General features: G+C 43.3%; 2 protein-coding genes across 2 annotated transcripts in view; one reads left to right on the top strand and one right to left on the bottom strand.

Moving 5' to 3' along the window:
• The first annotated feature begins 311 nt into the window (after positions 1 to 311).
• MRPL33 (mitochondrial ribosomal protein L33) lies at positions 312 to 6,386 on the top strand. The gene is made up of 4 exons (XM_030945388.1): positions 312 to 362; positions 1,298 to 1,316; positions 3,878 to 3,984; positions 6,072 to 6,386. The coding sequence occupies exons 1-4, from the start codon at positions 341 to 343 to the stop codon at positions 6,119 to 6,121; spliced, it is 198 nt and encodes a 65-aa protein (XP_030801248.1). The 5' UTR covers positions 312 to 340; the 3' UTR covers positions 6,122 to 6,386.
• RBKS (ribokinase) overlaps positions 6,303 to 21,861 on the bottom strand; it is a 72,973-nt gene continuing 57,414 nt past the window's right edge. Inside the window, exon 8 of the mRNA XM_030945387.1 lies at positions 6,303 to 7,523. Within this exon, the coding sequence (XP_030801247.1) occupies positions 7,350 to 7,523 (174 nt within the window). The 3' untranslated portion in view covers positions 6,303 to 7,349. The remainder of the gene's footprint in view (positions 7,524 to 21,861) is intronic.

The following is a 21,861-nucleotide window of genomic DNA, read 5'->3' as shown; positions in this document are numbered from 1 at the left end:
TCTCTGCTGCCCTCCACCAGATACTGTCGAGCAGCTCTTGTACTGAGGAGCCCAGAACTGGACACAGCATTCCAGGTGCGGCCTCACCAGGGCTGAGCAGAGGGGCAGGATCACCTCCTCGACCTGCTGGCCACAGCTTGTGCTGGATGCGGACACGGACACGGACACGCACGGGCACGGGCACAGACACACAGACACACAGACACGGGCACGGGAGCGCCGCCGGCCGCGGCTCCGCCCCCGGGCGGTGCGGCCCGGCCGGCCCGGCCCCGCGCCCCGGACGCGGTTGTGGCGGGCGGAAGGGAAGGGGCGGGGCAGCGGCGGCGGCGGGCCCGGCGCGATGTTCCTGACGGCGGCGGCCCGTGAGTGGCGCGGGCGCGGCGGGGCCGGGCCGGGCGGCGGCGGTGGCAGTGACCGTGGCAGTGGCAGTGACCGCGGCCGCGGGGGCGGCTGTGGGGGCGGGCGGGCGGCCCCGGCGGCGCGACCTTCCCGACCGCTCCCGGCCCTTCCCCGCCCTTCCCCTCCTTTGGCCGCGGGGCCTCCCAGCGTGCCCCGGAGGAACCGCAGTGTGACCTAAACCAGACTTACACAGCACAGACATAATATACATAACTTTTTTTTGGTTTTTTTTTGTTTGTTTTTTTTTTTTTTTTTTTTTTTTGTTTTCTAATTTTAGTGGGGATTTGAACTTGCGCTGCAGATTCATGATTAAATTCAGTGAGGTGACAGAGAAACAGTTCAGCCTGTTTCGTGCCGTGCTATGGGTTCGATGAGCGGGCCCCCAAGCAGGCCCGTGGAAGGTCGGGCCCAGCTGAGAAGGGCTCCCTGCTCCGCACCTGTGGCCATGCCAGCCCTTGTGCTGGCACCACAGCGGGAACAAAAGCCGGGGTGGTGGAAACAAACCGGGAGACTGGGACTGCAGTTTCCACCAGCAGCGCTCCTCGCACCTGCCTTAACTTCACATTCACCCCGAGAATTCATACTCGGCTCTGACGCTGAAAACTTACTGAGAACATCTGGAGGGTGCAGCAAGTGCAGCCTGTCGTGCTGGGCACTGCGTTTGCACAGACACAAAGGTGACATGATGCAGAAAGAGCAGGGAGCTGGCAGCACGTGGAAGAATGAGTGGTGCTTTATCATGACAGTGAACCTCTTTGCACTGTCTCTCTGGGGCTTTAGCAAAGTCAGGCCATGGAACACACTTAATCTTAGTATGTTGCATATAAAGCAAACAAGATAAAATGGTAACTGTTTCTTCTGTTTTTCTCTTCTTCATGCTGAAAAAAAACCAAATCAGTGGCCAAGAGCAAATCTAAGTAAGTGATGTTTTTCCTCACCAGTTTTTGATTACTGTAATGTTGTATCTTTACAAAATGTTAAGTTTCTATAGATTTTTTTAATATACCTGAGAGAATTCCAGTCCTTGAATCTGGCTGCATCCTCTCAGCCATTCTGGATGTGTGTCTTCTCACAGGTAAGTACAGAATGGTGTGAAACTCTCCCATGGGTTCTGAACTTGCAGCAAAGGCAGGTTTTGTCCTATGAGCTGTTGGATTGGGCTCAGCAGTAATCTCCAAAGTGCCCTGCACATGGGGAGCACACCTCTGTGCTTGGTGATTAGAGAGGTTGTAAATTATCCAACTATTTTTCCTGTTGTTCAGCTGTCATACCTTTTTAGCTGAGGAGAGTAAACCAAGGTACAGCATGGGTCTTTGTTGTCTGTGGTGTGGACTTTGGGCAGGTGCTGTGAAGCTTTGCCATAGCCAGAGTGCAGAACACTTCCTAGGCTGAGCATATTCCTGAGTTTGGGTGTGAGGAATGGATGGGGGCAGTCAGTGCTCTGGGCATCTCAGTTTGCTCTCTAGTCCAGCTCAGCAGAGATGTTAGTGGGCTCTGGAAGGAAATTAGTCACAGTCCTCTGACCTGTGTTAAGGATTGGAAAGAAAGGAATATGTGCTTTGAGCACACCAGTGCTCTTACAATGTGGGCACAAGGAAACAAGATTATGTGGAGAAACTGACTTGGATCCAAAATGCTCTTTGTAAGAAAATTAGCTAGACAAATCCAAGAGCCTAAACTGGTACATTTATGTGGACATATTCCTATTTTCCCTTCCCAGAAGCTGCATTCTGTGTGAGTGTATTATACTTGATACCACACAGCCTGGGATCTATGGCCTTTGGTACATTTTCTGTATTTTGGTTTTTTTAAGAATCTGCCCCCAGCAGAGCCAGTACCAGCCACTTGCCACATTTGAGCAGATTCTTCTGTTACAGAATTTCTGCACAATTGTCAGGCTTTTAAATTAAGAAAGCACTTCCCAAGTATGTGCCTGACAGAGAGCTGTTTGACATCTCATTGTTCTACTGTTATCTGTTCAAAAAACAAACACAGCAAACCAGGAGGTTTCTGCAAGGTGAAAAAGTAGCTTTTTAAAATGGTGTTACTGTTGTTCATGTAGGGATTTCTACCACACACTCCCTTTTATTTTTTTATCCCAATGTTTCTTTCTGTTCTTTTACAGTCCCATATGCACTCCAGGAATATGTTCTTATATTATTTATCCTTCTCCACTCCCCTTGGATTTCTTCCTGTGCCCTGACAGCTTTCTAGTGTTTTCTACCTCTGCTCCTTGTTACGTTCCTTCACACAGGTGTAATTTTTTTGAGCAAGGTGTATTGTTTGGAATGGGCTTGGCCTCAAATGTGTGGTGCACAAGAATTTGAAGGCCTGGCCACACTGATGCCACTGATTCCCCCAGAAAGGGGAAACTGCCCAGAGGCTTTGAGGAAGTGAGTGAGATATAGGGAAAGGAGTCTTTGTGGTTACTGAAGCTTCACAGCACACCTGCAGTAGTGTACAGGAGAGGACAACAACCAGGGATAATCCCAATAGTATGTTCAGTTAGTTGTCTGCAGGAATCCAGTGTCTTTATTTTGAACTCAATGGTAAATTAGATTGTAAAGCTGAAAAGGAGCTTAAGGAAGTAACTGGTCAGAGCTGTACAAGTGACAAAGAACAGGTTCATTTTGACAGACCATTTTGTGTTAGAAACAGGAAAATACAGGAAAATGGAAAATTAACTGAGATGTATCCATCTCTTCATTGAAATGGAAGGGAAGGAGACTGGTTAGAGGGTTTTACATTTATTTTGAAACTAGGAAGTTGCTTGGGTCTTGGCATACTTCCAGACTGGAAGTGTGGAGCAGCTTCCTCAGTCTCGTGCTCCCGGGACACCGCAGTTGCTGCCAGCCTGCCCCGCAAACCAGGAGCCCTCCAGTGGGGAAGGGGGTTCCCGTGGCTGGGTTAATAACAAGTTCTGTATCTCTAGCAGGATGGTGCCAACGGGTTCTGCTTCTCCTTTCGCATGCCTCTTGTGCCAGCCTATCTGCTTAGCTTCCTCTCTGCATGAGGAAGTGATAGTCTGTGATACAGTGTTATCTACAGCCTGAACATCTTTAACTACCATCATTCTTCCTCTCTTGCCCTTAGCTTTTAAGCCTTAGTGACTCAACTGCATGCTGATTTTCCTAGTTCTTTTTGTTTCTCCTGTTTCTATTCCTCCCACCTCACTGTTTTTTGGAGGAGCTACTTCTCTCTAGGCTTGTATCCTTGTATATTAAGGATATATCCTTAATATCCCTAAGGAATTACTTACTTAAACTTGATGCTGGAGCTTATGGTTTAGTGTTTGTCTGTGTTAAAAGTTAAGCATGCATAGTTTTGATACTCCCATCCCTGAAGTTGAAATGAAGTGTCTTATGTGACTGTGCCAGACTGTGTGCTGAAAGCTTGTCCATGGCCCGTGCCCTGGCAGATTGATGGGCCCTCACTGAGTGCCTGTGCACTGACACAGAGCCATCCCTTGTGACTGTAGATACATTCTGGTGAGGATGAAGAGTGCTGCAGAGACAGGCTACTGCTTCAACATCAGGAGACTGCGGCTGCAGGAAAAACTGGTCCTGCTGAGATACGATCCCATCGGTAAGGGCTCGTGCTTCGTGTGAGCTTCTCTGACTCTGTGGGAGACAAGATTTGAATGCAACAGGATTTTTCCCATCTAAGCAGAATATGTCATAACATGTTTCATACTCAAATGACTGTACAGTTGCTGTTCTTCATGACATTCCAGTGGGAAGTAAATGTTACCCTCATTTTACAGATTGTGGCAGTGAAACAAAGTAATGACTTGCCTGACACATCAGAGACTTTGATGACAGCCATGCCACATGTCACTGGCGAAGTCAAGTGACACAGGAGTTCTTTCATTCTGTTTCTTTGTGTGGTTTGCTACACTGCTACCTCCAACAAGCAGGCACAAAGTATGCATCAACAGAAGTGTTCTGTTAAGCTGCCATGGGAGCTCTAGATGAGAAATTTTAACCACCTCTTACAAAATGGACTTTTTCTTCTAAAGAAATAGGCACAGATTTTTCCTATTCCAGAAATGATACCATTCTCCAGATGGCAGTTAGTGGATTCTTCTTTGTTCCCCTGGTCCTTGCAGATATTCTCAGTTTCAGAATCTGATCTGTTGGACAGGTTGTAGCACCTGCCACAGTCTTTTGCTCACCCAGCTTTTTGAAATGTGACTAAGGGTTCAAGTTTCTGTTGTTAGCACTGAAAAGCTGAATTTAGTGTTAAAAAGCTTAAACCAAACCATATTAGAAATAACATGGTGTAGCTAATGCAAAAAAGGTTTATTTAAAGTTGTAGAATGTAAGAAATTTATTAAGCAGCTCTAAGTAGAGAATGCATGGCCAGTTCAATGCTGTGATAATGCATGTGATTCAAATTTATTTTTTCTTAAAATTTTCTTGTTAGAGGACTACCTTTTCATTCTCAGAGCTAACAGTACAGGAGCTTTGAGAGGTGAGAGACACCACCAGGGAAGCAATATGCAGTTTTCAAAGGTGACAGAGATTGTGGCTTTCCTTTTGAATTCCACACAGAAGGGCAATCAGAGATCTCTGGGATTATATTATTGAATAAAAAAAGTAATTATGGCACTGAAACACTGTGCAGAGTGATCCTCCAGAGGCTTTGCAACTTGTAGGGAAGTGAAGAAAGAGAAGAACTCAGAACATGTAGTAGGTTGCTGAAGAAAGGTTTGATCTTTGTAGCCTGTAGTAGAACACAAGTGAGAAATTGATGTGAGAAAGTGTTGCATGTGTGAAGGGAAGTAAATTTGAGTCTAGATAACAACTCACATCAGGAATATGTTTGGAAGCATTTTCACTTGGCATGTGTTTTCACCTTATGTTTTATACTTCTTAGAAACCTGGGACATCCACAGAATGAAGCATTTTAGTGAAGTAGTGGCAGGATTGCCCAAGTTTCACTACCTCCCAACTGCAGCAACAGAATCTGTACTATCTGCAGGATTTCTTAAAACGAAACTTTTTTGTGGAAGAAGAGATTTTGTTGTGTGGATTGCTCTTGCGTCGCTTTCAAAGGAATTCATATAATGAAACTAACCAAACTGTTGATTTTCAGATGGCATTTTAAAGCTTTGCTCTGCTTTATTTTGTAATTTTTGGTTTTTATTAATGTGTTGACTATGCTTAACCTGCCCCTGCAGGTTTTTTTTGCAAACACCTGCATCAGGCATTATGGTCCCAGCCAGTTTGTGCCTTGCTGAGATCCACAGGACAACTGGTTAAGTTCTCAGTCAGTCTGTGAGGCCAACTGGATCCAACTCATCATCTGTAGTTGTTTGGGCTCTGGAGTTGAAGAGTAGTAGAAAGCAGAAAGAACCTATTTTTGTCCCTACATTGAACAGCTAGTCACACAGAGCAGCTGTTGAGTGTTTTCAGTCACTTGCATTCTGACAGTTATTCTCACAGAGGTAAAGTGGACATCTTAGGAACTAAAAATTACATGTGGTAAAGTGAAAGCACCATGCAACTCCTTCAAGAGTTGGTTAACAACAGTGCTGTGCCAGTCAGTTGCTCCACACTCATTTAAGCAGTGAAGGCAGCCAGGAGAAAAGGAACGTGGGCTGGTTGAATTGAATTTTAACACTTCAGGCTTCTTAACGGATTCCTTTTTTCTTTTTTTTTTCCCTGTAGCAAAACAACGTGTCCTCTTCACAGAGAAGAGAAAAATCCGTTCTGTGTGAACAATGACTGGACTTGATTTATACATGAGACGAGGATGGTCTGGGGGGAGGATGGGGTGAACACTGATTCAGAAATCCAGCAACATGGGCTGAAAAGAGAGGAAATGAACTGGGATCACCGTCTCCTGTGATTTGAAGGCCATTGTGAATAAAACAATGTAGAGAGAGAAAATTCTTAATGTCTGGACATAGATCATCACAGTAACATTTATTTATCTTTTGAGTTATTTTTACAGTGCTCAATTAAAAAAAATTAAATAGCAAATCCCATTGTCTGTGTTTTCTATTGTGAAAGAGGCTGTAATCTTCAAAGGAACTATTGTTTTATAAAGCAATAAAAATTAACATTTTCCACAGCAGGAATTCAATGGCAGGATTGCAAGTTTTTCTAACCTACCAGCCACAGATGCGACAGTAGTGACCACGGGGCTGGTGTCATTACTTGGAGGGGTAATGTTGCACCAGCTCCTTCTGAGGAAAGAAGGAATGGGAACCTAGATGAGTTCTTGGATAAGCTATTAACATGGTTAAAGGCCTGTATTATTTTCAGCCAGGTTAGTAGGACAGATTTTTCATTCTTGGGTTTTCATCAAACATTAAGAAAACAGACAAGGTAGTTCCGTGATGTTTTTGTAAGCCCTTTTTCCTTGATTAGCTTGCCTGTGCTCAGAGCAATGTGGCTAGAGACATTTTTCAGTCTACCTCAGCAGCAGTGGTGTCCTGTTTGCAGTTGGAGGGACCTTGCTGAGTGTGGGGGAGCACAGAGTGCAGTGCCACACCTGAGGCACGTGGGCACAGGCACACCTAGGCTCCATGTACAGGGCTTTGTTGTGAGCCAAACACTGGCCCTGGAGTTTGAGCACTGAAGTTGCAGTCTCAAAGCTAATGCTCTGCTTCATGTGCTGCCATTTCACATAGGCACTTCTCATAGAATCAAGTGCAAATACTGTCAGGAGCCCAAAACCCTGCAGGTGTTTGCTGTAAACTTCATGTAGTTCAGTAAGGCACAGGGCTGTGTGGGGCCAGAGAGACCTGCTGTGCTGTGTTTGAGAGACCCACCACCCACACCCCATCTACTGCTGTACATCAGGAACACACAGAATTCCTGAAATCAGAAGCAAAGAGACTCTGCTGGCCTTTCCAGTCAGCAGAGGAGAACCCCAGTGCAGTCAGGAGAATAATGCTGTCTGGTATGAGATAAAATCAGTACAGTGAGCTAGACAATCAATTAGAAAAGGTCCTGAGGCAAGTCCTTCCTGTAAGGATATGAAGATTGTGTCCCCGGTGCCTGGACGCTCACTGATGCGACGCAGTTAGACTTCCTGATCATTTCCTCCATGGATAACTTGGGATAGTAGGCCAGGTAGAAGGCCAGTGCTCCCACAAAACTGTCTCCAGCGCCCTAGAATAAAACAACAAACAAGCTGAGGTGTATTTGCACAGGGAAACAATTCAGATGCCTTTACCGGAAAGACACAAGCTGTAGCACTGATTGCAGGGGTCAGGAAATTGTTCAGGGGTTGAGTTCAATACACTTTTCTATGCCTAGGAAATTTTGCAAAGTTAAACTAATGCCACAATACTATCCTTGTGCCCAGCTGCTGAGTCAAGGTGCACACTATAATATGGCTTAAAACTTAAAGAAAAAGCAAAGCAAGTGTGCCACAGTTCAGCAAGATGTTGTTATGAACACTGCTTTTGAAACTTCCTGTTGCTGGAGTGTCTGATTTTGATTTCTCAACCTTGATGTTTCATTAAAGCTATTTTTCTCTTATTTAACTTCTGTTTTTCATAAAGGTCAGTGGTAAAAGGGGCAGTGAAAAGGGGGAGGAAAAAATAAGCCATGTGGTTTGTGTAAATTCCTAGTTGCAGAGGGATATGTTTTGACACTTACAGAACTTAGCTGTTGTTTATTAAAAAGATCCCACTGTCATTAAAAACTAGCATTGTATCTATCACAAAAATCACTTTTATTCCTGGGGCAAGCTTTGCCACCTGTGCTGAGTTTGACCATGGAGGATGAGGACAGTGACATTCACTGGGAGCTCTGGGAGCCATGGCCCTCTTGAGCTACCCATCATTCCCAAGCCATGGCCTGCGTGCCCCGTGGGAGTCCTGGGGAGGCATGGAGTACATCTGTCCCACATGGGCACCAGCCACACCCCAGCTTGCCCTGACCCTTTTGCCCAGATACTGCTGGCTGTGCTCTGGTCAGCAGGCAGTGACAGCTGTTTGCCTCCCAAGCACTTCCTAACAATAACTGTTGTTTAGCTCTTCAGTGCTACCAAGTGTCCCCCCCACAACTGGCAAAATTTAACTTGATTGATGGTCATGTTTAACTTGGTTTGCTCAGTTCAGTCCACAGTGTTCTTTCTCTCTCCTCCCCTAAAACTGTCTTGATTCTAAGGCCAGACTGATACCCGTTCTTGTTGGTACCATAAAACTGGTCCTAAGGTCCCTTTCTTTAAATCATACTTTCATACCAGTGAAGGCAATAAACTAGACACACTAGTATTATCTTATTTCATTCCAGATCCAGCATATGGATGAGGGATTTTGCCTCTGGAGTTGTAATAAATGAGCCTCAAGAGTCATGTGACAAGCGCAAAGGGCCTGGAAAAACTGTCAAAACAGCTCAGCAAAATTTCTAATGGAAGTTAAGACTAGGAAGTAATGTTCCAATTTTGGATACTAGTGTTTCTCAGTCTTATACTCTTACTTGCCTTGAAATCAGCTGCATAGAAAATCATTCCAGCAAAACAATGCCACTTCCACAGAAATTTGTTTCTAATGTTGCAAGCAGCTGACAGGGCAGAGCAGCGTGGGCACTGCAAGGGACCCTAACAGGAGATGAGCACAGGACAGGGGCCCTACCCCAGGCCTGGCCTCTCCTTGCCCAACCCTGCCACAGTGGCTGTTTGCATTGGTGTTTCCAGACAGAAAACTCCCTGCTTAATTCCTGCTTGGCCTGGAGTTTGAATGCTGTCTTCTGTCAGGATACAATGGAGAGCATAGCCTGGCAAATGACAGGTTAATAAGCAAAGCTGTACCCCTGCATGCAGCTGTAGCAGCACCTGTTTCAACAGTTCTGTATTCCTGAACATACCAGGGGCAGGAGAAGGTTTTTATCAATTTCTGTTGGGCCTTTGTCTCCCTTCTGGTTTCCGGAGTGTTCCCACAATGGCAGGTGGAGCAGGAGCAGGTGACTGCTAGTTAAGCATTGCCAGTGTCTTTTGTCTGATGCATAATACAAAAATCTCCATCCCACCTCAGAGTTTGTAATCTAATCACTGCATGATTAATTATTAAAGCTATTTTGGTGCTGTTGTTACAGACAGGAGTAGGATTTCAGCATGCAGATCTGTACTGCTGTAGCTCTAGCAGGAAGAACATTTTTTTTACAGTGATCATTGGGAAATGGAAGTAGCCAAATATTTTAATGAGTAATAGTCAGAATATCTGGTGTCAAACGGCATAAACTGTTACCTGGCAGCAGCATGGAGCAGAATAGTGTCGTTTTGGTTTTGTTTTTTTTTTTTTTTTAAATAATTGCTGCACTATTGGCTGCAGGAACAAAAACACACTAACCACATGTCACCCAGGTCTTAGTCTGTGTGCCAGTGAGATGGAGTGTAAGTTCTCCCTGCAATGTTACTGTGGCTCTCTGCTCATGGGTGATGCTCTGAGGTTGTAAGATGGCTGGGGATCTCCCTTTTAGTCTAGTTGAACAATGATAAATGGCTCTGAAAGCAGAAAAAGGAGAGAAGAACAGACTCCCATCCAGAATAGAAAAAAGCCCCCCTAGCATTTTTTTTTTTGCAAGAGAAAAGATTACCAGGTGATGGGAGAATATACAGAAGGATTTGATGCCAGTAAACTTTTTGTGAAATCCTCACTTCCCATGCATAGACTGAAGCAGTCAGTATCTGCAAAGCCCAGCTATCACAGACCCAAAGGGTATCATAAATGCAGTGGTTGGTAAGTGAATGTTTTGTGAGGGGGGTGTTTTCAGCAGAGGAGCTGCTGCACTGACAACAGCGTCATGCATCACACTGATTATGTAGATCCCCTGCTCAGCCTTGCTTCTGGACTGTGCAGATGTGACTGGTCAAACATGACTAAAAGAGCAACAGCACAACTGGTTCACCAGCAAGGTTAACTGCAGTAAGAACTATTTTTGGCTTACAGAAACAGACCTTCCTTCTTTGGTATTGTGGATTAAACTACATTGGGTTTGGTAGATTCTCAAATGGTTTGCACAGAGCACTAGAAGGAACAGGCTCAGAGTAAAATCAAGATTACACAAACACTGGAATAATAAATAGTAGACTTATATTTAGCTGTTTCAAAACCTGCTCTAAGAAAAATAATTCTAACCTACTTCCCCCAAAAAAATTAATTTGAAAATGACCAGTAAGGTGCATTGAGAGTGCCCACTGACAAAATATAAATACAGAGTATGTAATATTTTACATTCTTCAGCATTTGTCTTCCGGGAATTCTAATACACTGCAGACTTTGAGATAATCCTCATATCCTTGAGTGCCTGGAGACAATTCATTCCATAATTATGAAAGTATAATGTATTTAACCTTTCTTTAAAGCAGGAGATGCTAGTTTGTTTGAAATAAAATAAAGAATTGGATTTTAAAATTGTCTGATATGCTGTGGCTCATTCTTAAATACAAATGTCATGGTTTTGACTAATTTTTATGGGTTTGAAGCAGTTTTGAAAACCTATTTATATTCTGTGCCACTAGTCTGTAAGGTCCTTGTTTTCCTGTGTGTCTGGAAAAGGGCATTTTTGTTTCTTACAATCCAGCACTGATTGAGATTGTGTGCCTCTAGAGAAGAGAAAACCCATGAAAACACTTCTATTTATACCTTAGCTTTTGTTAGTCCTGATTTGTCAGAAGCTGGTTCACAACTTTAGTATAACTATTTTTATACGATGCTGCCCCAAGAAGCTTTTTAAGGAAACTGCTTTGTAAGTGGAAACTATATTGTTCAACAGCCTTTCCAGCATGTAAAGCCTTTTCTAATCCATCTTGCACAGACTATTAGGATGCATTTCACTTATACAATAAGATGACTTGCTCACCAAAAAAATTTGGAGGCCAAGAGGCCAAAAGCTGCAGTTCACAGAGAGGCCACAGTCGCACTGCCTTGTTCCAGGGAAATCTTTTGCTCAGCCTTTGCCCTCCCAGCCTGTCCTCCTGGGCAAGAGCAACAGCAGCTATGGAAGAACATGAGAGGGCTCTGGCTCCTGAAACCTGACATTGTTAGTGAACCGTTGTTAGTGAAGAAAACTTTTCTGAGGTAATTTTTAAGAAGTTACAGTCCTTGTGCAGTCTGGCTATTAACATGGATTTATTCCATTAAATACATTTTAAGACCATGTTACCAAGGCCCAAAGAGATGTCTGAAAAGGATGTTGTACAGCAGTACAAGAGAAATGTTTTTCCTGTAATGATGAATTCTTCACGTAGTGAATAAATCAAAACATCAATCCAAAAGCTGTCAAAAAGTGCCTCATGATGTAGAACCAGTAACATTGCTCACAATGATGCTTACAGCCTCCAAGGAGCATTCACAGAAGTGCACAAATAATGAAGCCTGAGGATTATGCTGATTTAGTGCAGCCCACATCCATGGCAATGCAGAGATGCCCAACTCTGTCGAAGGAACTGGGCCTTGGAGAATTCCTGTTGTATTTATAGCGCTCCACAACTGTGTGATGCTGGATTATGCTGAGGATGTTATCGCTCTGTCACATCTGCTCAACATTCCCTGCTGTACCTCTGCCTACTCTGTACCCAAACTGCAAATTAGCCCTGTGTAACAAAAAAATAGCTGTCAGCAAAGGCATTCACTATCCATTATCCATTGCTCACAAGTGGGAAAAGCCTATGTCTCCCTACAAGAATCCCTGGGCTGTGCTTTGGTGAAAGGTTACTAGTGGAACTGGAGAAACATCTACAGCCTTTGGATATATCCAGACAGTCTTGTGCCATTTGGGTTTATGTCTCATCTAAGGGATAATTTCAGCTGAAATGCTCAGGGAATAAAATATTCTTTGATGACAGTGTGTGGTGGGTGACCCTGGATGGATATCAGGTGCCCACCAAAGCTACTCTGCCACTCCCCTGTTCAGTTGAACAATGGACAGAAAATAGAACAAAAGGCTTGTGGATTGGAACAAGGGCAGGCAGCAATCACCATCACAGGCAAAAGAGACCTGACTTAGGGAAATTACCTTATTACCAGTCAGAGCAGAGTAGAATAATGAGAAATACAAGCAAATCTTAAGACACCTTCCCCCCTCCTCTATTCTTCCCAAGTTTAATTTCACTTCCATTTTCTCTACCTCTGCCTCACACAGCAGCACAGGGTGAGAGAGGATGGGGATTGTGGCCAGTTCACCACGTTTTCTCTGCTGCTCCTTCCTCCTCAGGGGGAAGATTCCTCACACTCTTCTCCTGCTCCTGCATGGGGTCCCTGCCATAGGAGACAGTCCTCCATGGGATTCTCCATGGAATATGAATCCTTCCCACAGGCTACACAAACTGCTCCAGAGTGGGTCCCTTCCACATGGCTCAGTCCTTTGGGAACAGGCTGCTGCAGTGTGGGTCCCTCATGGGCTCACAGGTCCTGTCAGCAAATCTGTTATAGCACGGCCTCCTCTCTCCACAGGTCCTGCCAGGACCCTGCTCCAGCACAGGCCTCCCATGGGGTCACAGCCTCCTCTCAGGCATCCGCCTGCTCTCCTCTCAGGCTCCTCCACAGGCTGCAGGTGGATCTCTGCATCCCCAGGTACCTCCATGGGCTGCAGGGGCACAGCTGCTCCACCATGGTCCCCACCAGGGGCTGCAGGGGAATCTCAGCTCCAGAGCCTGGAGCACCTCCTGCCCCTCCTTCTTGCACTGACCCTGGTGTCTGCACCATTGCTTCTGTCACATCTCCTCTCCTGTCTCCAGCTGTTGTTGCACAGCACTATTTTTACCCCCTCTAAAGGGGTAAAACTACATTATCCCAGAGGCACTACCACCTTCACTGAAGGGCTCAGCCTGGGCCAGTGCTGGGTCCCTCTTGGAGCATTGGCTGTGTCAGACATGGGGGAAGTTTCCAGCAGCTTTCCAGAGAAGCCATTTTTGTAGTCCCCACTACCAAAACCTTGCCATGAAAACCCCACTCACAGTGGCTGGATCAGTTATGCAGCTTTTGGATTTTTATGATTTCCTTCTTCCTGAAAGAACTCATGTTTATCCTCTATGTGATGGAGAATGATTTATTTCTGGAAATGTTCCTGGCTTGTTTGTTTGTTTGTTTGTTTGTTTGTTTGTTTTACTTCTGCATTTATTTGCCTGGGGAATACTTTTAAAATTATTTTCTATGAGGTTCATGTTTTCCTCCCCACATATTTCCTCATGTTTCACTAGAAAGATATTTTGGCAGTTTAAATCAAGATAATCTTTATTTTAAACTAACTCCACTATCTTGAAACTGTCCTGAAATTAAACTGATTTGACTATCTTCAAACTGCTTCCTAAAATCAAGGCCTAACAAGAATGATTACTCCCACAGTGTCTGGGGTTGCTAATCCTGTGTGGAACCATTGCTGTCTTTGTAGAGCACCCTGCAGATACTGGTGTGCCTCTGCACAGCTTCACTTAAAGGAGGAGACCTATTGTCACAAACCCCTAAATCATGAAATATTGGAAAATTACAAAATTACACTTATTCCTGTATTTTTGCAAGGAATTTTGAGCCAGAACAAAGGGGGAGGAAGTCCTTAACTGGGAACTACCAAATTTAGCAATAAGAACCAAATGAACTTGGATCAAATAGCAGGGCTTGCCTGGATAGGTCTAAGTTAGGCTTTTGGTACTGACTAGATAGCACTGCAAAGCTACTTGGGTTGAAAATAAAGGAGAAGAACTAGGAAAAGCACACTGTGCCCCAGAGCTTTAGGGTCTGGATCTCCAACTCTATTACTTAATCTCTAGTAACTGAGTGTTTCTGCAGTCTTGTCAAAAAGAAAGAGTAGATGTTACCCTAAGCCAAAGGGAAATATATAGAGAGAATCATGGTAGTGGTGCTTGTCTCTTCCTTTCTTCTTCCCCTCTTCCTTCCCCACAAAACCCCCCAGTGCTGTCTGATGTGGTTTGCACACTCCAGGCAAAGTCATGGGGAACTGCTAAGATGCTGCCCCACCGCAGCTCCTTCCTCCCAGCCATGTGCAGAATGGCTGAGCTCAGCCAGTGTTTAACAACGGCAGGAGGTGTAAGCTAACACATTTTAATTTGCATTCCCTGTAGGTTGACAGTGCACTCTTAATTCCAGTGATTCAGACTGTAGTTTCATAATAGGCTTAAGCCAATCCATGGTTATGCTACTGCTGAAAGGCTCAGTCCCCACTCATGTTTTTATCCTTGTCTCATGTTCCCACGCCCTCCCCTACATCAGATTTAGCACTTGTGTGGCCAAGCAGTGAGGCAGATCAGTTCTGTGATCCTTCTGACGACTGGGCCGGCCAACACTGAGCAAGAAACAATAGTTTCCACCCAGATCAGCAAGTTGCTGTATTACCACATGATAGCTAGTCCATAGCAAACGAGAAAAGAGGTTAGAAACACTCCTTTCAGCATGATCTTGGATCAGCTTGAGCCAACTGTGAAACCTCACCCTCAGTCAACACCAGGCAATTCATTAACTCAGTTGTGTATCCAAGCCTTAGTACTCTGGCTCCTTGTTCACACAGGGAAAGCTGCCTGTTCCACTCTTCACCCCATACCCTGTGGGCTGGGGCTGGAGGAATAGGGAATGATCACGCTTCCTTTCTGCATCTTTACCAGACTCTGTTGTGGGAAGCTGTGGGAAGGAGCAATCCCTGATTTTCTTGCATTTATGTTGTGAGGTACTTGCACAGCCTTGAACGGGGAAAGTTTCTTGCTCACTTACTCAAGTTGAACAGGCCATCATATCATCTGGTCTTTCACATGTCCTGAGAACTTAAAAGGTAACAAAACCACACCCAGTGTAGACTATCAGTTGGGAAACATCAAAACCAAAGCATACCACACAATGCTTCACATCAGCCATCAGGAATTTTTACCCACTTCCTGACAGATTTCCTGATGGGTCATTAACAGTGATTAATCAGCCTGACCGTTAACCCCCTGCATTCCTGAGAGATTAATCTCAATACAAGGCCTCCTGCAAGCAATTTCTTTCCTTTCTGAAACATCCTACTACATTAAGTTATGCACTGTTTCTAAAAAGATCAGTGACAAGCATTACAGATGCATGAATTCCCCTGAAATGTTTGGTTTGTGGTGAATGTTGGAAATAAAACATACAATGTTCACAACTCTGCAATTTTTAATTTGTATGTCATCTAAAAAGCACAGATGAAAGTGTCTGCTTTACATTTCAAAGCCCATATACAGCATCAACTTTGAAGGCAGGTAATAGTGCTCTCATTTCACATGATGGGAAATTAACCCAACTTAAGATCAAGGATGTTAAGAACACCCACTTTGAGATATCTGTGGGCTGAATCCAAAGCTCCAGATATTTCATGGGCTAACAGGAATCACATGAGCTACCCATCCTTTGGAAGTGAGGCACAGCTTGGGAACCCTAAAACTGAGATATGCAATGTAATTAAGTGGACCTCCACAGCTCCGCTGGACTCTCAATCGGGATCAGAACAGAGGAGCACCCATCTCACTGTTTATGAGAAAAATACTGCAAGGTGTCTGTGAGGTGATGGCTTTCTCTTAGTGCACACTGAAGTCTGGGAAAGATCACAGGAGAGCTACATTCTCCTGGATAACAATATTCCAGTATGCTGCTCAGCACTGGGGAACAAAGTTATTCTGTGTTGTAGACTGTTAGTCTAACCCCAGAAAGCCAACAAAGTGTTCACCCACAGGGAGCACTCTGTTTTCTGAATCATTGAAACAATGCAGTGTGATGATGCTCATATTAACTGCTTTCAACTCCAGATAGCATTTATGAGAAGTGACAAATTCATTTCTTTCCTACGCAATGGAGTAAGAGCATGGAACCAGGAACTCCATATGCCACTCTGAAAACAAGGGATCCATGTTCCTGAACCTGTGAGATTCCTGTCTACCAAACAATTCACCACTACTCTGATTCCTACACTACCAGGGCAGTAGATATTTTGTCATAGAATTTTTCAATTTGGGATACACTTCTGTGTAAATTTTCTGTTTAAGATTGAATTCACTATCTTTTGCCTTCATTATCTGTTTCTTCCCTGGTTCTACACTTGAGCTTTGATCTGTGACCTCTTTTCATTTGATCTGGAAATTCATAACTCACATAGAAACTCAGAAACAGCAGAAGAAACCCTCCACACATTTTTTCCCCTCTCTGCAGTGCATATAAAAAAATGTATGATATACAAAATGCAGTACTGGAAAATTCTCATTACATTTCATCTGAACACAAAACTCTCCAGTGGCACTCTTGTGAAGTTATAAACCACAAGGGGTCAACAACAGGGAAGCACGCAGACATCACCACTAATAGACAGAAGATGGACTTTCAGTTGCACATGCTACAGGAACTGTATCCGCCTTTCCCAAAATTTGAACTTGCACAGAATCAAGAGTCGTGGTTGAAACCGGGTGCTAAATATAGCAGCTCCTCAGAAGGTTGATTTGTACTTCTCAAACTGGTTTATCAAGCCTCGACAACATGCAGGTACTCTCCTACTCTAATCAAAAGCTTCACTTATCTCATTTCCTTGAGCAGTACTTCACTCCTTTCATTATTCATGTCACACTTGTGCCAAATTGTGCTTTCGTCCCAACAAAGCTCATGCCTCTGTTTAATTCACAAATATCATTTAATGATGAAATGAAACTACAGCCAAAGCTCTGCCCAAAATACACCACAGTATTTTGATAGTTCACTGGAAATTCTGGCAGTGGGTTTCCCTCCCCAACCAGGAGGCAACTGTCCAAATTGTCACTGACTGTGCCACCCAGTGTCACATATGAGGCTGATATGGCTTCAGGACCCCATAATCTAACAGTTAAGTAAGAAAAAGGGAATATCTGTACTGGACAATTTTACTAGCCACATGTGGGTTTTTTCTCTCAGCCTGAAAATGACAAAGGACTATTAGTGATCCCATCTAATCTGATGAGAAGCACTCGGAATGACACAACTGCCATCTTGCCTGGAATTGATCAAAAAACATTCTTTTTTTTTGCACGAAAGCTCCATATGCTCGAGTGCCTCTTTCAAAACCACAGCATCTAGCTTTTGTTGGCTGGCCACTGCTTCTGCCTACCTCTGAACTACACATCCTGGAAGGGAAGAAAAACCACCAAACTTCAGGAGGTTTTTTGTCTGAGCTCTCCCCAGCTTTGTCCCCTTGCCAGCTCCCTGCATTCTTTTTCCAACTCAGTTTGTGTAATCGTTTCGATGACTACCCAAGCTGTATCTCCTCTCCTGAATTTCAGTTAGATGAACTTACAAGCCAGAACTGCTGTTCTGCTCAACAGTATTGCTCTCTGCTACCCTTCTCTTGTCCTTAACCCGTGGGGCAGGAGTGCAGAAAACAGGGCTCCCACACCTCACTCACGGTCTTCAGCAGTAGGTGACCACCAAGGTACTGCTTCTGACAGAAAGACAGATTCCCTGTAAAATAGATCTTTCCAAGCAACCCACTGCCTGCTTAATGATTTCAGTAACAAAATCACAGGTACCAGCAATGAGGCACAAGCTTCCAGAGAATTTCCTCACCTTTTCCCCGTATTTCTGTATCTCTTTGTGCTTTGAAATGAATAAAACAAATACTCCTCACTGACATTTGGGCAGCAGACCAATATTGGAGCTAGAATTTGGGAATCTGCTTTTCTACAGATTATTTTCTCTACAATAGCTGGGTTTATGTCTACCTCGTATGTCTACCTTTAAACATACAGACATTAAAAAAAACCCTGAGAAAAGTGGCAAAATCAGTGCACTCGACTGTAAACTTGTTATTAAAGACATTCCTATAGGTTACTGCTATAAATCACCAAAACTTACAGTTTTAGTTTCCTAATGAAACTTGTAAAATATATTCTGTCTGTGGGACAGGCTATTAAAGATTAACTCTTTTATTCTTGATAAGAAATACAACTTCTGGCATTTTCTGCGGTTACAATTTGCAAAAGCAAGAAGCCTGATTTCCCCACTATTCTCATTTCTCTGTTCTTGTTCTTTTGAAAACCCAATTATGCAATATCACCAATCTAACTCAAACCTTTCTGGTTTCATAGTGACAAAAATTACTTGGCATTGAAAACTCTGTTGGGTGAAATCATGAAACCTGATACTGTTCAATATCATCATTACTGTGATTGGCATTTCAGGGCAACCAGGTTGGCAAGGGGTTCCAGAGCCAGGTTTGCCTTCCCTCTCACCACAGCCAGAACTGATGTGAAGAAATTGAGAAGAGTAAGTTATGTTCCACAATAGCCTGGATGATACTTGGTTCTGCAGAGAACAGTTTTAAAGAAGGAAGGGAGGCATATAACATTTGTTAGCTAACCATGAAGAGGAAAAAAATGATGAGGGGTTTGGCCAAGAATATGCTGCACTATTACACAGCGGATTGCATTTGCAACTTCCTACAGCTCAGGCCAGAAAAAGATACTTGGGAAGGTGACGCTCTGGATGTGCCAGAAGTGCCAGCTTCCACTAGCTATTTTTAACTGCAGGAATTGCATTAGAAAGGATGACTGCACACAGTTGGTCTTCCTTCCTCTTCATCCTTTCTGCAACTCAGATATCCCAGAGTGCTAGCTACCATTACAACTGGCACTCCTCGTGTGCACTGGCAGCCCAGGATCTGCTCCAGCACAGGGTGAGCTACGTAACAGGACTGAACATGTTCTTGGAGGAGACCCTGAGCTGGACTCATCATAAAGTCAGGAGGAGGAGAGCAAATCAAAAAAGGGATGCAGCATGTTTTCCTGTAATGATTTTGACTTGTGTTGCATTCCATGGTTAGCCCAAGAGAAGCAATAAAAGTAGTTTCCTGCTCTGCTCTCCACCTGCATAAATTCTTTCATTTACTATAGCATCCCAGAAGTGAGATGGCACAAAGATATTTCTGAACTCAGCCTCGCTAGACCTCGCTAGACCTCATCTGAATGTATTCTCAGGTGCAGATGCTGGATGTGGTATCATTCCCATGTTCTTCCACAGAGAAAACACTCAAATTGCTAAACATACACTGCCAGCATCCCTACATTTCTATGTCCAGAACAATAATCAACTGGGTTAATTTCCAAACTGGAATGTTTCTCAGTATGCCAGTAGCGGAGCCACAGCACCTGCTCTCACAGCATACTTCCATAAACTCCCTATAGCCTCTTCAAGAAGCATCCAATGCAAAGCAACTCTGCATTGCTATGTTCTTTTTGTGGATATTTACAATGATGTCCAGTTCTAAAAATGAGACAGCTGACAGCCTGACAAAAATTTTCCCCCACTCCTATTTTTTTTAGGATGAGCATAGAGAACAAGTCATGGTTAAACAAGGGAAACAGGTTCACTTGCCACTGAAGAGCCAGTGTCTGCATATTTTGTTCCCTGTCTACAAAACAGCATTCTGAATAGTACTTTCCTTATGTTGTAAACAATGTAAGGTGCTTAGCAACTTTTTGTGTATGTATATGTGTATATGGAATAAAGCTGTAGGACACAATGGGACACAATGCCATGACTTGTTAATGATCATGTGTAGCAAAACCAAACAACTCCTGGTATCACTAAAGTAGTTTTACTGAGTTTTTTGTTGCCTGGCACACTACAATCTTAGAAGGGGCTTAAAAACTAAATATTGGCTTTAATCTTCTTTTTATAATATGTCTTCATTAAGTACCCCTTGTAATTTAATGCAATTTGTGGCAAATGCTAATACTGCTTTGGGCCCACTTCTCCCTGTCAGCTGTATCTCTGTTAAATTATGCATTTCCATCTGGAAAGAAACTGTACAGGACTGTAGGCTCTCTTCCACTTACAGTCAGGAATGGAAAGGGATTTAATTAGATGCTCCGTGGTTGAGAAAAGGACTAGAGCAAAGCCTGGGTGGTCCATGGAATCTTCCACTGGAAAACAAGACTGCAAATTGTTCTGTACAAGCCTGCTTCTGTTTGCTCGTTTTGTTTACATTGTTTGTTCTTACAGATTAAAATAGACAGTTACTAGGCAGATAAACAGTGTTTCCTTCCACGACAATGTTGTCCAGAAGTTAAGAGAGCAGCATGGGACAATATATGCCTGTGCTTCATTTTTGGCTGCACCACTCCAACACCGTATATAACTTGGAGCAGAACAATTTTAGCCTGTGCTTCAGTGCACCCAGTCACCAACATTTTTGTTCCACTTTTCCAATTTGTACAAGGGCGATAATATAGCTTTCTGTTCTCCAAGGGGAAAGAGGGTGCATCCAGCTTGCTCCACATTTTCTCAGTTGACTGCCAATGCAGAGGGATGCCACTCTTGCAATCCCTCTTGTCACTTGATACCTGAATACCCTTAAGCCACTGACCAAGCCTTAACAGACTGAAGTGTCTTTAGAAGGCCTGAATCAGAAGTAGAAACTCGTGAGGAACTAAGCAAGTCCCATCTAGAATTTACTGTGAGTCAACTCACATGCAGTCATTTTAGTCATGTGCCCTTTCACAGTTCAGCTGAACTTCAAACATAATAGATGCAGCTTTATTTAGGCTTACAGTGCTGATCACTGATTGGAGTGCCTGGCAGATTAACTTATTCCTCATGGTTTTTCTGTTCCAAGATTCAATGGATTCCATATTTGTAAAAAGGCAATGCAGAAGGCTAAGTCAGAAAGTGGGCTATGACTGGAACTGAACTTATTTAATAACCTATTTGGGTTGCATGTTAAAGAAAGGAAGCTATTATGCTCTCGTTTTGTGGGATGTTAATGGGAACTCTGAGCATAATTACACTGTGTTGATGTGTCTGAATAAACTCCACTGATAAATAAGATGTTTGCCGAGCAGCAACTTCTCTTTCCTTGAAAATGAGAGGGAGGTTAGGAAAAAGGAAAAAAAACCTAAGAACTGAAAATGAAAAAAGCGAAAAAAGAGAAAAAAAAGAGAAAAGAAAACAAAAAAGAAGAAAAAAAAGAAAAGAAGAAAAGAAAAAGAAAAAGAAAAAGAAAAAGAAAAAGAAAAAGAAAAAGAAAAAAGAAAAAGAAAAAGAAAAAGAAAAAGAAAAAGAAAAAGAAAAAGAAAAAGAAAAAGAAAAAGAAAAAGAAAAAGAAGAAAAAAGATACATTTTAGGGTTAAGAAAAAAAGAAAATAGAAAACCACAAAGATTTACTCCTTGCTACATCCTTGGGTAGGAAAAGGTTAAACAGTCAACATTTTTCTTTTCTTAGCAAGTTAGAGAACTGTACATCAGACACATTGTCTGCCAAATGCTTCATTTACTACCAGCTGCATTTTTACTTTGTTGAGAGATAACTGAAATAAAATCACTGTTCTTTGTGCAAACGGCATGCTAAATAATGCACGGCTACAAGATTATTAAATAGCAAAGGCATTTGATAATATTAGAGTAAACCACAAGTCCCACTTCTGCTGATGCACAGAATTTTGAGTAATTAGTCATTGCACAGAGTGTTGTATTTATATCCCCTTGAGCTTCAGACGTTAGGCCACAAAGTCAGGAGACAA

Source organism: Camarhynchus parvulus, chromosome 3 (assembly GCF_901933205.1).
Source record: "Camarhynchus parvulus chromosome 3, STF_HiC, whole genome shotgun sequence".
In the NCBI taxonomy this organism is placed as follows: Eukaryota; Metazoa; Chordata; class Aves; order Passeriformes; family Thraupidae; genus Camarhynchus; species Camarhynchus parvulus.
Note: the sequence above shows the minus strand (reverse complement) of the source record. Positions and strands in the feature narration are given on the sequence as shown.

Excerpts from the sequence above, each read along its gene's own strand:
- MRPL33 (XM_030945388.1), top strand. The coding sequence starts at position 341 with ATGTTCCTGACGGCGGCGGCCC. Across the intron at positions 3,985-6,071 it reads GCTGAGATACGATCCCATCG|CAAAACAACGTGTCCTCTTC; the intron begins GTAAGGGCTCGT and ends TTTTCCCTGTAG.